At 41.3% G+C, this 17540-nt stretch overlaps 1 protein-coding gene across 1 annotated transcript in view; it reads right to left on the bottom strand.

Moving 5' to 3' along the window:
- Positions 1 to 17540, bottom strand: part of DNAH8 (dynein axonemal heavy chain 8) — a 347089-nt gene that overhangs the window by 261502 nt on the left and 68047 nt on the right. The window contains exons 18-20 of the mRNA XM_003404207.4: positions 10128 to 10263; positions 4022 to 4134; positions 248 to 354 (exon numbers count right to left, since the gene is read on the bottom strand). Of these exons, the coding sequence (XP_003404255.4) occupies positions 248 to 354; positions 4022 to 4134; positions 10128 to 10263 (356 nt within the window). The remainder of the gene's footprint in view (positions 1 to 247; positions 355 to 4021; positions 4135 to 10127; positions 10264 to 17540) is intronic.

The following is a 17540-nucleotide window of genomic DNA, read 5'->3' as shown; positions in this document are numbered from 1 at the left end:
TTACCTTTGGGTGAGTGGGGAGAGAACCCTTAAGGGGACTGGTCCAGTTCTCTACCTGGCCTGGGAGCTAAGAACATGGCTGCTGATCTCATCACTGTTCTTGCAGTATTACACGTTTTCATACAATCCTTTAAAGAATGCTAAATTTTATATTTTAAATTAATACGTTAATAAAAATAAGGGATGCTATTAGCATCATACTATGATAGGTAGTAATACCAGGTATATTTTAGTGTTTTCAACTCGCCTGGCAACAAATATTCTTCTTTTCATCGTGTCCAAAGATAACCGTGTAGCTTTTTGGAGACTGTCTAGTAGCTGATGAGTAAAAAAGGCATAGACTTCTTTACATTCCTGTAATACAAAATCATATTAAATTTAGCAGAAAAAGCTGGCATCCTTAAAATGATAACAATGCTAAAAGTGACAGAAAGGTGAAAAATATAATTATACAATTTCAATTATATTGTAGGAATTAATTCAATCCTAAATTACTGGTCTTATTTTTTTTAACCAAATAACAGTATTCAAAAGTGTGTTTGCATAAACACGCTAGCAAAACGTAAGGACGTACTCAAAAGCCAAAAACCAAAAACCCGTTAATCAAAATAATCCTGATTCACTCAATATGTAATAATTCACTTGACAAAACTGATACACTCACCAAGTGTGGTTTATTTATCGATGCTTGGGGGATATTTTGGGGAGCACAAAAAGAAAATATCTAAGTCTCCATCTGTTATGAATTGAATTGTGTCTCCCAAAAATATGTGTCACCTTTGCTAGGCCATGACTCCCAGGATTCTGTGTGTGATTGTCCACCATTTTGTCATCTGGTATGATTTTCCTATGTGTCGTAAATCCTGCCTCTAAGATGTTAATGAGGCAGGATTACAGGTAGTTATGTTAATGAGGCAGGACTAAATCTATAAGATTAGATTGTATCTTCAGTCAGTCTCTTTTGAGATATAAAAGAGAGAAGTGTGCATAGAGACAGTGGACCTCATACCACCAAAAAATAGTGCTAGGAGCAGAGTGCATCCTTTGGACCTGGGGTCCCTGCACTGAGACGCTCCTAGACCAGGGGAAGATTGATGACAAGGAATTTCCTCCAGAGCCAACATAGAGAGTAAGCCTTCCACTGGAGCTGGCACCCTGAATTTGAACTTCTAACCTACTAGACTGTGAGAGAATAAACTTCTGTTTGTTAAAGCCATCCATGTTGTGGTTTTCTGTTATAGCAGTATTAGATAACTAAGATGCCATCCTTAAAAAGCTCAGCTTGGGGCTGCTGTGGAGTTGGCCCCGGCTCATGGCAACCCCATGCACAACAGGATTTGACTATTATGATCCGTAGGGTTTTCATTGGCTGATTTTGGGAAGTAGATTGTCAGGCCTTTCTTCCTAGTCTCTCAGTCTGGAAGCTCTGCTGAAACCTGTTCAGCATCACAGCAACTAGGAGGCCAACATGCTTTAAAACGTATGATAAGAAAATATACGGAGGAGAACTTCTACCTTCCTGTGATCATGGTCTGATCCTCTCTCCACACCCTTCCTTCCTGCAGGAGGAGGAGTAGCCACGCTTATCAGTCAGACTGTAGGACATGTATTGAGCCTGGCTGGGCAGGGATCTAGGAGTCTCTCGATGGTTCAAATGGCTAAGCACTGGGCTACTAGCTGAAAGGCTGGCAGTTTGAACCCACCCAGAAGTGCCTTGGAAGAAAGGTCTGGTGATCTGCCTCTGAAAGGTCACAGCCACAAAAACCCTATGGAGCACAGTTCTACTCTTATACACACAAGAGTTGCCAATGGCAACTTTTTTTGTGGAGGAAGGACAGCGCGCAGGGATCTGGGCCCCACCTCTTGCTTGCACAGCAAGTCACACATCCAGAGCCAGGCTCTGGTCATATTGCTCCTCTCCGCTCTCAACCCTGCCCCACTGAGACTGGGCGGGCGAGTAAGGTTGGGTTGGCCAGAAGAGAGGGTTATCAGGCACAAACAAAGAGGAATACCAAGTTTTTCAGCGTGGCAAAGTGGTACAATGACCAGGATGAAGTGCAGGAGTGAAATAATCAGATTTTTATGTTAGATGGACCATTCTGGCAGCAACGTGAAAGACGGATGTGAGAGGCAGAGGCTATTTTGGAGGTGGTTGCACTAATGCAGCTTCAAGTGAACCCCAAATCGAGAGGCTCTGATGGTACTCAATCTCACTCTAAGGACACGAGCCAGTGTCAAAGGGAATTCAGCGGAAGAGAAGGTAGGTAAAGATGGGACTGCTGAGATGGTAACAGACTTCCTCTCTCCCTCCAACACCTGCTGATGGATAGTGGCTGCCTGGTGCACAGGACTGAGAAGAATTCTAAGGTTAAAATCTGGGTTTGTGAGACCAGAAGAGCTAGATCATGCCTGGCTACAACCAAAGACTGCCCTGACAGGGAACACGACAGAGAACCCCTGAGGGAGCAGGAAAGCAGTGGGATGCAGACCCCAAATTCTCACAAAAAGACCAGACTTAATGGTCAGACTGAGGCTGGAAGGACCCCAGAGGTCATGGTCCCCAGACCTTCTGTTAGCCTAAGACTGGAACCATTCCCAAAGCCAACTCTTCAGACAGGGATTGGACTGGACTATGGGATAGAAAATGATAGTGGTGAAGAATGAGCTTCTTGGATCAAAGAGACACATGAGACTATGTTGGCATCTCCTGTCTGGAGGGGAGATGAGAAGGCAGAGGGGGTCAAAAGCTGGACGAATGGACATGAGGAGAGAGAGTGGAGGGAAGGAGTGTGCTGTCTCATTGAAGGGAGAGCAATTAGGAGTATATAGCAAGGTGTACATAAATTTTTGTATGAGAGGCTGACTTGATTTGTAAACTTTCACTTAAAGCACAATAAAAAATTAATTAAAAAAAAAAAAATCCAGGGTTGGCAGGGAAGTGTTTCCTCGACAACTGGTAATATTATCCTTGTGCAGGAAGGTGGAAGGGAAAGAAATGTGTGCTGTTTCTTTCCTAAACTGTATTAGAGTGTGTGTTAGAGAGAGCAAAAGTGGGCAAGATAGAGAAAGAATAAAAAGGAGATGGCTATGAGGGACTAAGAAAACTGATGGGAGCAGGAGAGTGCAGGAGCCAGGGAAAATATGGGAGTGGTGTTCAGAGCTGATGTGTGACCAGAAGGGTGAGGCCTAAGGAGAAAAAAGAATCCCGCGTCTCCTTCCCAAACATCATTCTCAACATATCCAGGACTGAATATCTGCCCAGTCCAGGGTTTCTCCTGGGGGAGAGTCCACAGGCCATTTGTGGTGCTGGTTAAAAATGCAGATCCCTGGGCTCCAAGTGATTCAGAGTCTGGACCTACAATAGAGATAACTCTATTAAACATAATCACTGAGAATGAAGTCCTCTGCTCTGAGTCAAACGGATTGGCTCCTCCTGGGTGGTGTGAACGTGTAAGCGCTTGGCAGGGCCGGATTACCCAATCAGCAAGGTACACATGGGCCCAGTTGTGCCTTCCCACCAATCTGCAGTGCACAATTTCACCTGATGTAGTCAAACCCATATGAAATTGCTCACCACGAGTTAGCAAGTAAATACAATTAAACCCATGCATACCTTGTTCAGTGCAAGCCAGGGCATATTGTGTTTACTGGTTAATCTGCTCCTAGTGCTGGGCTACTAACTGGAAGGTTGGCAGCGAGAACCCATCCAGTGGCACCTTGAAAGAAAGGCCTGGTGATCCCAGAAGTGACATTTACTATATTAAAAAAGCAGTCAATCCCAACAGCGGAAGGTACCTATAAGCTATAATCAACAGAATCACATCAAAAGGTGACAATATTGGGGAAAACTGTGGCTTGTTATATCTTGTCAGATCCTACAGTACAAAGCTGAAAACTATAATCTCTGGATTTACATGCAGACTAGGTTCAGGCCTACCTGGAGCAAACGCCATGTGGGTTATCTATTGTTCTCCGAGTCATCATTCTGTGAAAGTATGTGAGTGTGTTTTATAATACTTACCTTTTTAAATTCATCTTCTTTATCATTAGCATCTTCACTCACAATATGAGCATCAAACTCAGCACTTTCACCCTCCTCTGTTTCACTTCCAAAAACAACGTGTTTCCGCTGTTCTATAGATAAAAGACAAAACAAAAACGTAGCATTTAATTTTTAACACGTGGCTAATTCTATATAGCCAGAGCTTCTCAGGAAGTTCCTTAAGAAGCTCTTACTTTTAAAACTTAAACTTTTATTCTGTAGGAGTCGTTCTGAAATTCAATTTAAATCACCAGTCTCAACAGAATCGCCATTCGACTAAGTAACATACTCTAAATATTGAGAATCTAGAATTAAGAAACATTTTAAGAGCATTTTCTCATGTGACCTTTCTAAATTATCTGTTTACCTCTTGAGTTTTCTAACTTAATGAACTGTTATTTTTGTGTTTTTGACACTTCTGGAGAAAACTAATTAAGCTACAAGTGAGAAACTCTAAGAGATAGAAGACATGCTATGCATACTGATTTCAGGCTCAGGGTTTCTCAACCTCAGCACTGTTGAGGTCTAGGGCCAGATAATTTTCTGTTGGGGGGTGGGGAAATGGCTCTCCTGTGCATTATAGGATGTTTAGCTGCATCCCTGGTCTCTACCCACTAGATTCTAGTAGCAACTCCACAAGCTAAGTGACAAAAATGTCTCCAGATATTGCCAAATGTTCCCTGGGGCAGAAAATCTTCCTCCTCGTTGAGGACCATTGTTCCAGGCACAGATACTTCTCTCTCTCCCCCTCTCTCACTCTCTCTGTCTCTCTTCTCTCTCACCTTACAATGTCACTTTCATGAGATCTCTGCTTGTCTGCAATGTTTTCTCACTCCAAAAAGCCAACTCCCCACATATTTCCTAGTTTAAATCCAAAAGGGATAGTAATTAGCTAATTAACACTAAGCAGAGCCATCTCTTGGGTCTCCTTGGAACATATGGGTGGCATGCTCTCGTATTAGAAACACAGCCCTGGTCTAGTCAGCGGCCTGCGCTACACAAACACACCCTCATGCTACTTCCCTGAGCAGGGAATGGTGGAAAGAGCAGATATTTGAGCAAACAGGGATCATCATTGACAGACACATGCCCTTATAATACCAATGAGTAAAACCACCAATTGCAAATTTCTAATAAGCTCTTATTTAGAGCTTGAAAATAAAACTTTAAAATGCAGTTAAGTCTTTCTCTTCAAATATAACCAAGGACAGGACAATCTGAGCAAAACTTAAAGTTCCCTGCTCTTGCACCACAGTCCAGGCAGCAGGAAGCCAGGGGGTATGTTGTATATCCAGCGATACACAGGACGACGCCCAAAATGTCAGTAGTGCTGAGGTTAAGAAGCCTTCAGCCTAAAATAAGTACCTGCTGCAGAGAATCTTTTCTTAAAATCCCCTGCCCTGGATAAAGAGGATTTGAACTTAGCTCCTTACATCTTGGGCTTATTAGTATATATTTAGTGAAACGATTAAAACCTTTGGCTTTCTGAAATTGGGAGAACAGGAAATCCAGTAGGATCAAAATTATTTCAGCCACTTTAAATAATTCAGGCACCCTGTCATATAGATTTGCCTCAACAGACCTGGTAAAGTAAGGAAGTTTCTCTTATTCCCAGTCAAGCAAACTTGACCTACAGTGATAAGGCTTTGAGCAGAATCAAAAGGCAGAGTGTGTTAAGACACAGAGCTATTTAGGCCATTCCTTAGAGAAGTGAAAACATACATGGTGTGGCATGATCTTTGCTTCCTTGGAAGTTCGCACTCCAATTAGACTCCAGCTACCTGTATCATGAGCCCCCGAAACAGTTGTGTAGGCAGGCATATATAGCTCATTCTATACAGAGAACGGTCTTTATAAAAAAAAGTCTTGAAACACAGTCTCATCCAAATGAAGTTTTCCAGATTCATGAACATTTTAGATTTTATTTTTGCTTAGTTCACTTTTTTTGTTAAAAATTAGAATAAATCAAATAGTCACAATGAGAACATTGCACAGAAGAGTTAACACAGCAGACCTAAGACTGCTATCCTTAGAAAGGCCAATTTGCAAGGGTGGCCCTTGGCTGGTGTCTAGAAACTTGGATTTCAAGGGGGTTCCCACCGTTCCCTAATTGTTAAGGAATGTGCCCAAACTGTGTGTACAAACAATGTGGTTTATGCTGAACACATGCTTTCCTTCTGAGAGTCTGGAATTTTGGTACGTGCTAGACAGAGGATGTCTACATGACTAGCTGCCAGTTAAAAACCATGAGCGCTGAGTCTCTAGTAAGCTTCTCTGGTACACAACATTTCCCACATGTTGTCACAACTCACTGCTGGAAGAATATGGCACGTTTGTTTGACTCTACTGCGAGGGGACTCTTGGAAGCTTGTGCCTGGTTTCCTCTGGACCTCACCCTCTGTGTCGTTTCCTTTGTTGATTTTGCTCTCTGTCATTTTGCTGTAATAATTTATATCTGTGAGTACAACTATATGCTGAGTCCTGTGAGTCCTCTTAGTGAATCTTGGGGACCCCCAACTCAAATGCCAAACATCCAGGCTTGGGAATGACATCAATTGTATTGATTATAGACATGCTGCCATGTAAACCTCAAAAAAAAAGGGGGGAATCAGACTTCCCATCCCTTCAATTTATGGAGGAGGCAGAAGAGCAGCTTCCATGTCAGACAGGCCTGGGTTTCCAACCCCAGCTCTTAGGTATCTCTCTTAACCATAGCTCTTAATATATGTATATATATATATAAAAAAAAAAGTAAAATTACTGAGCATTCCCAAAACATTCTATAAAGCTATAGTAATCAAAACAGTCTGGTACTGGTGTAATAACAGACACATAGACCAATGGAATAGAATGGGGAGTCCAGAAATAAACCTGTACATCTATGGTCAATTGATTTTTGACAAGGATGCTAAGTCCATCGAATGGGGAAAGAACAATCTTTCTAATAAACGGTGCTGGGATACCTGTATTTCCACAAATAGAAGAATGTACCTGGACCCATACCTCACACAATATACAAAAACTAACTCAGAAATGTAAGAACTAAAACCATAAAATTCTTAGAAATTACATTTTTATGCAAATAACATGTGCCCTCTACATTTGTTTGCCAACCACGCCCTCCCCCCCAAAGTATTTTCATAAGCATGCTATGCTAATTTTTTTTTTACAGCAACACATAAAAAAAATTGGCATCGTCAACAAACAAACATAGAAGGCTTGCGTTCTTTGCTTAAAAATACAGTACTGAGCATCTACCCTATGCCAGACAGTGGGCTAAGTGCTGTACTTATTTTGCTTAATCTTCTGAAAAATTCTACGAGAACTGTGTGCTTGGTATCCTCATGTTATAGATGAAAACTGAGGCTAGGGAGGTTAAGTAACTTGCCTGAGGACACACAATAGAAAATGTCAAAGCCAGGATTTGAACCCAGGTCTGTTTGATTCCAGAGTCTGTACCCATGATCACTATATTACTAGATGTTAAAATCCTCTTTAACAGTTTAATCACAGACATGACTCAGACTTATCTTTTTTATTGTGCTTTAAGTGAAAGTTTACAAATCAAGTCAGTCTCTCATACAAAAATTTATCTACACCTTGCTTTGCACTCTTAGTTGCTCTCCCCCTAATGAGACAGCATACTCCTTTTTTCTACCCTGTATCCATTCAACCAGCTTCTGTCCCCCTTTGCCTTTTCATCTCCCCTCTAGACAGGAGTTGCCCACGTAGTCTCATGTGCCTACTTGAGCCAAGAAGCTCACTCCTCACCAGTATCATTTTCTTATAGTCCAGTTCAATCCCTGTCTCAAGACTTGACTTTGGGAATGGTTCCAGTCTTAGGCTAACAGAAGGTCTGGGGACCATGACCTCCAGGTCCTTCTAATCTCAGTCAGACCATTAAGTCTGGTCTTTTCATGAGAATTTGAGGTCTGCATCCCACTGCTCTCTTGGCCCATCAGGGATTCTCTGTTGTGTTCCCTGTCAGGGCAGTCATCAGTTATAGCCGGGCACCGTCTAGTTCTTCTGGTCTCAGGCTGATGTAGTCTCTGGTTTATGTGGCCCTTTCTGTCTCTTGGGCTCATAATTACCTTGTGTCTTTGGTGTTCTTCATTCTCCTTTGCTTCAGGTGGGTTGAGACCAATTGATGCATCTTAGATGACCGTTTGCTAACGTTTAAGACCCCAGACGCCACTCACCAAAGTGGGATGCAGAATGTTTTCTTAACAGATTTTATTATGCCAATTGACCTAGATGTCCCCTGAAACCGTGGTCCCCAGACTCCCACCCCTGCTACTCTGGGCTTCGAAGCATTTGGTTTATTCAGGAAACTTCTTTGCTTTTGTTTAGTCCAGTTGTGCTGACCTCTCCTGTATTGTGTGTTGTCACTCCCTTCACCTAAAATAGTTCTTGTCTACTATCTAATTAGTGAATATCCCTCTCTCTCCCTCCCTTCCCACCCTCATAACCATCAAAGAATATTTTCTTCTGTGTTTAAGCTATTTCTTGAGTTCCTATAATAGTAGTCTCCTAGAATATGTCCTTTCGCAACTGACTAATTTCATTCAGCATAATGCCTTCCAGATTCCTCCATGTTATGAAATGTTTCACAGATTCCTCACTGTTCTTTATCAATGGGTAGTATTCCATTCTGTGAATATACCATAATTTATTTATCCATTCATCCACTGATGGGCACCTTGGTTCCTTCCATCTTTTTGCTATTGTAAACAGTGCTGCAGTGAACATGGTTGAGCATGTATCTGTTCGTGTAAATACTCTTATTTCTCTAGGATATATTCCAAGGAGTGGGATTGCTGGATCCCATGGTACTTCTATTTCTAGCTCTTTAAGGAAGCGCCAAATCGATTTCCAAAGCGGTTATACCATTTTACATTCCCACCAGCAGTGTATAAGTGTTCCAGTCTCTCTACAGCCTCTCCAACATTTATTATTTTGTGTTTTTTGGATTAATGCCAGCCTTGTTGGTGTGAGATGGAATCTCATTGTAGTTTTAATTTGCATTTTTCTAATGGCTAATGGCTTTAGGGTCTAATGGCTATAGGGTCATTATAAGTTGGAATTGACTCAGTGGCAGTGGGTATAATGGCTAATGACCATGAGCATATCCTCATGTATCTCTTAGCTGCCTGAATGCCTTCTTTGGTGAAGTGTCTGTTCATATTCTTTGCCCATTTTTTAATTGGGTTATTTGTCTTTTTGTTGTTGAGTTTTTGCAGCATCGTGTAGATTTTAGAGATCCGACGCCGATCAGAAATTTCACAGCTAAAAACTTTTTCCCAGTCTGTAGGTAATCTTCTTACTCTTTTGGTGAAGTCTTTGGATGAGCATAGGTGTTTGATATTTAGGAGCTCCCAGTTATCTAGTTTCTCTTCTACATTGTTAGTAACGTTTTGTATACTGTTTATGCCATGTATTAGGGCTCCTAGCGTTGTCCCTATTTTTTCTTCCATGATCTTTACCGTTTTAGATTTTATAGTTAGGTCTTTGATCCACTTTGAGCTCGTTTTTGTGCATGGTGTAAGGTATGGGTCTTGTTTCATTTTTTTGCAGATGGATCTCCAGTTATGCCAGCACCATTTGTTAAAGAGACTCTCTTTTCCCCATTTAACTGACTTTGGGCCTTTGTCAAATATCAGCTCATATGTGGCCAGATTTACGTCTGGATTCTCAATTCCGTTCCATTGGTCTATGTATCTGTTGCTGTACCAGTACCAGGCTCTTTTGCCTACTATGGCAGTGTAATGTGTTCTAAAATCAGATAGTGTGAGGCCTCCCACTTTGTTCTTCTTTTTCAGTAATGCTTTACATATCTTTCCCTTCCTTCCATTTGAAGTTGGCGATTTGTTTCTCCATCTCATTAAAAAAGTCAGACATATTTATTATGTGCAAGGTAGGATGCTAAGAATTGTGAGCATCAACATAAATATAAGGCACAGTCCCTTCCCTCCAGGAGAGGTAGTAAACAATTTGTGCTAGGTCACATAGCAGAGCAGTGATAATGAACAAAGTACCCACATGTTTGTAGTGCTTGCAATTCAAACATTGTAAGTAGAAAAATTACCTGCTGTCTGTTTTGCTGTTTTTCCACTGTACTTAACTTCATAAATTTTCTCAAATATTGATATAAGTTCTCTGACAGCTTCTTCCACATGCTTACTTTTGTGGTTTAAAACCTCAGCCCATTCTTTTGTGTATGTCTATTAAAGAAAGAAAGAACTATTAATTTCCAGATACTTAAAAACACGGTGAAAACTATTAATGTGCCTTTATCAAACTATAATTAACTTCATTTGAAAATAATTGGAGATAGCTGCCAAGAACATAATGTTTCACAGCCAAAACTGTTCATGGCTAAGACTCAAGAAAAGAAAAGAAAGAATCCAGAACCTGCCTCAGGGTGCCTCTCAGATGTACCAGCACCATGAGCTCCCTCTCTGAGCATCTGAGGTTCCAGCACTAGCCAGACAGCTCCCTGACTTCCAAGCTCCAGGTTGTAATGACACCACCCTCACTCTCATTCCATTGTTCCTCTAAGCCCCAGGGGTGGAGCTGCTTCCTGCAGTTACTATCTCTGTGTGGCCCTGGTGTCCTCTTCTGCTTTTTTCATCCTTTAACACTTGTTTAGTCAATTCTGTATATTAAATTCTCTCATTCTCTCTGTTAAAATAACTGGTATGGTTTCTGTTTTCCTGAGTAGACTCTGCCTGCTACATATCCATATCTCAACAGATAAAGAAATGGAATAAAAAATTATGGAAATATGATGATCCAATAATAGGCAAGCGCCAGTAGATACATTGGAAAAAAAGAAAAACCAGAAACCCGTCTAGTCGATTCCAACTCACAGTGACCCTATAGGACAGAGTAGAACTGCCCCATAGGGTTTCCCAGGAGTAGCTGGTGGATTCGAACTGCTGACCTTTTGATTAGCAGCTGAGCTCTTAACCACTGTACCACCAGGGCTCCCAGATACATTGAAGGATATTAATATTTTTATTGATGAAATCATCATGGCTCCATAGAGAAACAAAGCAGATTAGTGGTTGCTTGGGACTGGGGTTGGGGAAAATAGGGAATGATTGCTAACGGTTACAGGTATTGTTTTTAGAGTGATGACAATGTTCTGCAATTAGACAGTGGTGATGGTTGCGCAGCTCTGTGAATACACTAAAAGCCAATGAACTGTATACTTGGCAATGGGAGTAATAGTATTACCATGCCAAAAAGTTGTTGTTTAATTAAATGGGTTAATATATCTAAAACTCTAAAATTGATGCCTGATATACAACACCTTCCTCCACCATACACCTTATTTAAATCTCTAAGCAACACTTTGGATTGTCCTTTTTTAAAACTGCTTCCTCATTTATACCTTTTGACTTCATTTTCTCTTTACTCCTTCAGACTTCTTTCCTTTTGCCTATATGAACATGAAGGTAGATCTCTGTGTCCGGCTGTGTAAGGTAAAGGTTCTCGGAAAGTCAGATAAAAGCTAGGGACTGTGACAAACTGGGAGACCTTTTGGTACGATGGTTAAGAGTTCAGCTGCTAATCAAAAGGTTGGCAGTTCGAATTCACCAGGCGCTCTGTGGGGCAGTTCTACTGTGTCCTATAGGGTCGCTATGAATCAGAGTCGACTCAACGGCGACAGGTTTGGGACAAACCATCAGGGCCAGGGTGCAGAGCTGTTGCTGGTGTAGTGGTGTCAGGAACAGAAGGCAAAACAGGAAGGAGCAGGTCCCTGCTCTCTCCTCGAGCCTCCTGCTAGCTCCCTTATTGGCAAAGCCTAAAAGGGAGCCAGCTGTATTACGGATTGACTTGTGCACCCCCAAAATATGTGTTATAAACCCTAACCCCTATACCTGTGGAACAGGAGCTCTGATGGTGCCATGGTTAAAGGGCTGAAAACCAGTAGGTTGCCAGTTTGAACCCATTAGCCGCTCTGAGGGAGAAAGATGGGACAGTCTGCTTCTGTAAAGATTACAGCCTTTTTGCTATGAGTCAGAATCAGCTTCATAGCAACGGGGTTTGATTTGTTTGTTTGTTTTTTTCTTGTAGATGTAATCCCATTTGGGAATAGAGTTTTCTTTGTTATATTAATGAGGCCATATCAATATAGGATATGTCTTAAACCAATCACTCTAAGCATATAAAAAGAGCAGATTAGGCACACAGAAGCAAGCACAAATGCGGAAAGGCAGATGCCACCTGGAGATCTCCAAAGAACACAGAGAATAATGCTGGAGAAGCTGAGAGAAGATTTTTCCCACAGAGCAGAGAGAGAGAGCTTTCCCCTAGAGCTGACTCCTTGAATTCAGATTTCTAGAGTCCTAAACTGTGAGAAAATATTTGTTTGTTAAAGCCATGCACTCCTGTTATTTCTGTTACGGCAGCACAGACAACTAAGACAAGCTGGCAAAGGATAGACAGTATTTTGCAGGGTCCCAGCCCCAGTGGGACAGAATAGAGTAACCACGTTGAAGCTGACAGACAATAGCTTTTTCATAATTAACATAGTCTGTCCTAAAAACACGTTTACATGCTCCAAGTCAAATGATGTTGCCCTGACTGCAAACAACCCAAACTAAGCTTGTCCAAAAAAATTAGTGGTTAAGTGCTTGGCTGCTAACAGAAAGGTCAGCGGTTCAAACTCACCATCTACTCCTTGGGAGAAAGATGTGACGGTCTGCTTCCATAAATATTACAGCCTTGGAAACTCTATGGGGCAGTTCTACTCTGTCCTTTAGGGTGGCTACAAATCAGAATCAACTCAACAGCAATGGTTTTGTTTTAGGTCATGTTTCCAAAACTGATTTCTGCCCAAAGTGTTATCCAACTTGCCCTGCCATTGCAAATCTTATTCTGCCTTCCCCATAATGGCCCACTTGACGGGAGGTTTGTGGGAAGGCAGCCCCTGTGTTATTAGATTTTCAATTCCACAGTGCAAGTGACTAGGGCATTCTGATTAGAAACAGCACTCTTTGAAATTCCACCTCCTGTAACTTGACTTAGAGTATTGAGACTAACCACTTATCTAACAGTTTCTTCTGTTGTGCCATCAATGCAAACACCACACTCACCCACACTTAATCTATCCTCATTTTTGGTGTTATCTGTTTCTCTTTCTATGCATATAAAAGTTCTTTGTTCGTGTGTTGAAAGCAAATTCTCTCTGGTAGTGTAAGCTGCCCCTGCTGGGCATCTGATAACGTCCCAAGAGTTATAAATACATGCTATAGGAGATGGTCTTCATTGTAAAGGGAACAAAAGGAAGGAAACCAATGTAGAAATTTCCCTACTCCTAGGTAAAACCTGGTATGAAAAGCAAATGGTCAGATTCTAAAATCTGACAAGCCAGGAAATTCTCCCCACCCCTACACACCCCCATACACATATACACACACCCGCTTCCAAGACAGTCAAGAGTAGACGTCTCTGGAAAATATCAATTGCTGAGAAATATCAATTGCTTTGTTATTTTGGCTCTTCGTGCCAAAATAACAAAGAATCCATGACACAGCACAGATGGGGGGAGTGCCAGGTTAACATCTAGGGTCTCTATGAGTCAGAATCGACTTGACAGCAACAGGTTTGGTTTGGGTAGAGAGTAATCAAACCAGGTTGAAACAAGTATTTGGAAGGCTCTGAAGAGAGGTTTTGTGGAGAGCAGGCTCAAGAGACATGATCTGAACCATCCTCTTTAGTTCAGTCTATAACGTTGGCTCAAGAGATAAAAAGACATTGTAAACTGGGCTGAGGAAAACCGTCATATCAGGACAACCAGAGAGACTGATAGACTTTATCAAGGAGAAACCAAGGAGAAGCCACATAACGTCATAGGGCTTTATCAACATCAATCAGATGAGCTCAAAGAGCTCCAACACGTATAAAAGAAGCAACAGAAGGAGACAATGGTGCTCAGAGCCTTCCCAGAGCCACTTGGTCATACATTGAGAACTTAGGAAGCAGTGGGTTGCAGCAGCTCACCCAGGCTTACTCCTAAGTTCAAAAGACGTTGCCCTCAGTCATACGTTGAGAACTAGGAAGCAGTGGGCTGAAGCAGCTCACCCGGGCTTACTCCTAGTTCAAGAGACATTGAACAGAACAGTCACAAAGCAGTGGGCAGCAGCAGCTCATCCTGGGCTTACTTGTAGACCTTCCTGCTACCAGGCTCAAGAGCCCACAGGGAGCTACTGTGATTCAGAGACCATCGCTAACCACCGAGACTGGAGATTATTGCCAACCATCAAACAGCATCATCAAGCTGCACCGTCTAATTGCTGTCCTCGCTTGCCGCTAGCTTGACCTGTCTCTTTCATTTCTCCCCTCTTTGGTGATCTGTGATCTCTGGTGTCCGGGATAGCCAAGAACCTGCTAATGTGTGTTTGTGCTTAATAAATTAAGGAAATTAATGTAAGATCTGAAACCAGCCATTTAATAAAGACACAAATCGTGTGGAGTAGTCTATAAGACTATTCCTCACAACAGGTCTTTTGGGGAAAATGGGACTCTGTCGTAATAGTATATTTGTAAGAAAATGTGAGAAGAAAAGAGAGGCAATTAGAAACTCAATAAAAATAAAAAGTTGTATGAGAAAAGATATATTATATGTACACTACCTGGCTCTGCAATGGCTAATATTTACAGAGGCATAATGGTGTGAACACAATTTATGATTACAGTTTAACTGAAAATAATAATATAACTACTGAGAAGATGAGGCAAGAGAATGGTAGAGGACAGAGTCAAAGAGCTTTCAATAAATGCTCATTTATTAAAGTAGGAAGAAAACTGTGCAGATTTGCCACCTCAAGAAATAGTGCCCCAAATATACTATTCAGAGATGTAAGATTAATAAGAAAAAGCTAAAAATAAAAAATGAGTGCCTTTCCTAGCACCCAAATTGTGATGGCCAAATACCAGTTTTCCACTAAAAAGAACCAGGGCTTGCTGGAGAAATGGCTGAAGCCAGACCTGGGGCAGGAAATGTACAAGATGAGCCTAAGATATCCTACAGTTCTAGAAAGCAACAAAGCTCTCAAAGACCACTGGGGCCATATCAAAGAGCACAGAAACCAGCCTAAAGGATTCCAGTAGACAAAGAGGAGAAAATTTAAACATCAAAAAGAATAATGACTTCAATGGTCTGAAATCCCTCAAATATATGAAGAGTCATACATTCATAACTATACTAAAAACGTTTACAACTGAATAGTTATTTTGGAAGTTGGTAGTGAACAACTCATTATTCTAAAAATTGATATAGAAAGGGAAAATTGAAGCACCGAACCTGACTTTTATGTACAAACACTGTTTCAGGATAACCAATCAGTTACTAAGGGAAAGAGTTTATAGAAGCCTTTATAGAAATGTTTCTTTATAGAAAAATTTTAGCTATAGATGCTAAAATTAGAAAAATCAGTATTTTGCAACCTCTAACAAAATTATAATAACAAAATAATGGATCTAGGTAACAATTATTAATGGCTGCTAAAAGCATTAGGTGAAAGATTAGTGGGGAACTTCAAAATGACAAATAAAGCTGACTACACCTGAGCCCAGTGATCATTCTTAGTATCACTAAAAGGGAAATAATCTGATATTATGCGCCTCCTGATGTGATGCAACAGGAAATACACAGAGTCACCCACGAACTATTCTTGCCAGAAAAAGAAAAAGAAATTGAATCTGGACTGAATTAAGCCTCCAGATCTAATCATAATTTACAGGAAATTCAGGGAATACAGGAATATGTCAATATGTTAAATCACACTACTAGATTGCAATCAGCAAAATCCAGATCACGGAAAATTCTATGGGACAAATGACCCAGTTTCTTCAACAAACAAAAAGCACTAAAAGGAGGGGGACGATTAAAAGAGACTTGAGAGATACATCAATCAAATGTAATGCACGAACCTTATTTGGCTCCTAATCCAAACAGATGAACAAATAGGTCAGTCTGGAAGCACCTCTGAAACCTGTTCAGCATCACAGCAACATGAAAGCCGCCCTTGACAGAAGGGTGGTGGCTATGTATGAGGCGCACCGGCAGGGAGAATTCTACCACTGAACCAAATTGCAGGGAACTTCAAAAGAGCAACTCAGAGAGCTTGACTAGTATCCTCTAGAACTTGAGGATGCAAGGGCTGGTACCTGACCCATATCCAAGTAGAACTGAGGCTATAAGCTGGCTAGCTACTGAATGAATCCCTAAAGGCAAGAAGAGGTATCCTCAAGAAGAAAAGGGTGTACTTTCAGAGAAAGCAGGGCAAAGGCACCCATTTCCCATGGGCCAGGTTGGACCCCTTGGAATGGAGCCATCACTGGTTGCCTTGAAAAGTTGACCCAAACCAACAGAACGGGTGCAATGGAAGCACAAGGCAACTAAATAGGAAAAAAAAACTCAGTTCAAGACATGAATCGAGTGCTTTGAGAGAGACTGGGCCTCAAAATGATGAGACAGGCTTCCTATCTTTGTGCTTTGAAGCCAATAGAATTTAAGCTGGAAAATCACCATTGAGCTTGGTGGTAATACGAAGGATAGGTGTGCTGGGGCCAAATCTGGACGCAGAGAGACCGGTTAGATCACAACATCAATTGCTCACCTCAAAATGAGCACTAAGGGCCTGGCCTAGGAAAGGACATGTTTTGCATGTTGCTGTTTAAAAAAAAAAAAAATTAGCATAGCAAATTTACAAAAATACCTCACAAGGCGGAAGAGTGGAGTTGGCAAACAAATGTAGAAGGCGTGCATTATCTGCGTAAAAATACGGTGGCAGTACGTGTGGAAAAGGAGAGGCAATTCAAGCAAGATCTGAGTAAGAGGCAAAGCCTGACTAAACTTTAAGACTGAATGAATTTAGAAAATGGGTTGAAGAAAGAAGTCAAGATGTCTCCTAGGTTTCTGGGTGACTTAAAGGGTGGATGGTGCCTTCATCGAAAGAGAAAACGAAAGGAGGAAGTAAGTGGTATTCAGTGACAAGACGCCGTTAGTTTTAAAAGTGCCTGAGTCAGAAGTGGCCGCTGAATACAGTACAGGCAGTCCTCAACTTAAGATGTATTCAAGTTACCATGAACCGTACTTATAACCATCCTTTTCTTTTTTGGACATCTTATCATTAATAATATCTACTACATACAATGTTGCAGGACATAATTTGCTAAGGTTATCATTCTCAGGCATTCATTCTCAGATGTTCACCTGCAGATGGTCAATGTTATGATTTCTAAAGATACTGATAATAAAAGGCAATAATAATGAAAAAATGAGGTATTCAACTTATATCAGAATCAACTTATGATGGAGTCATCGGAACAGAGCCCCTCATAAGTCAGGGCCTACCTGTAGTCTGGAACTTGGAAGGAAGATTCAGACTGGAGACACAGATTTAGGAGTCACTGGAAACCAAAGCCTGTGGCTGTCAAGTCAATTCCAACTCACTGGGACCCTATAGGTCAAAGTAGAACTGCC

This window comes from Loxodonta africana, chromosome 1 (assembly GCF_030014295.1).
Source record: "Loxodonta africana isolate mLoxAfr1 chromosome 1, mLoxAfr1.hap2, whole genome shotgun sequence".
Taxonomy (NCBI): Eukaryota; Metazoa; Chordata; class Mammalia; order Proboscidea; family Elephantidae; genus Loxodonta; species Loxodonta africana.
Note: the sequence above shows the minus strand (reverse complement) of the source record. Positions and strands in the feature narration are given on the sequence as shown.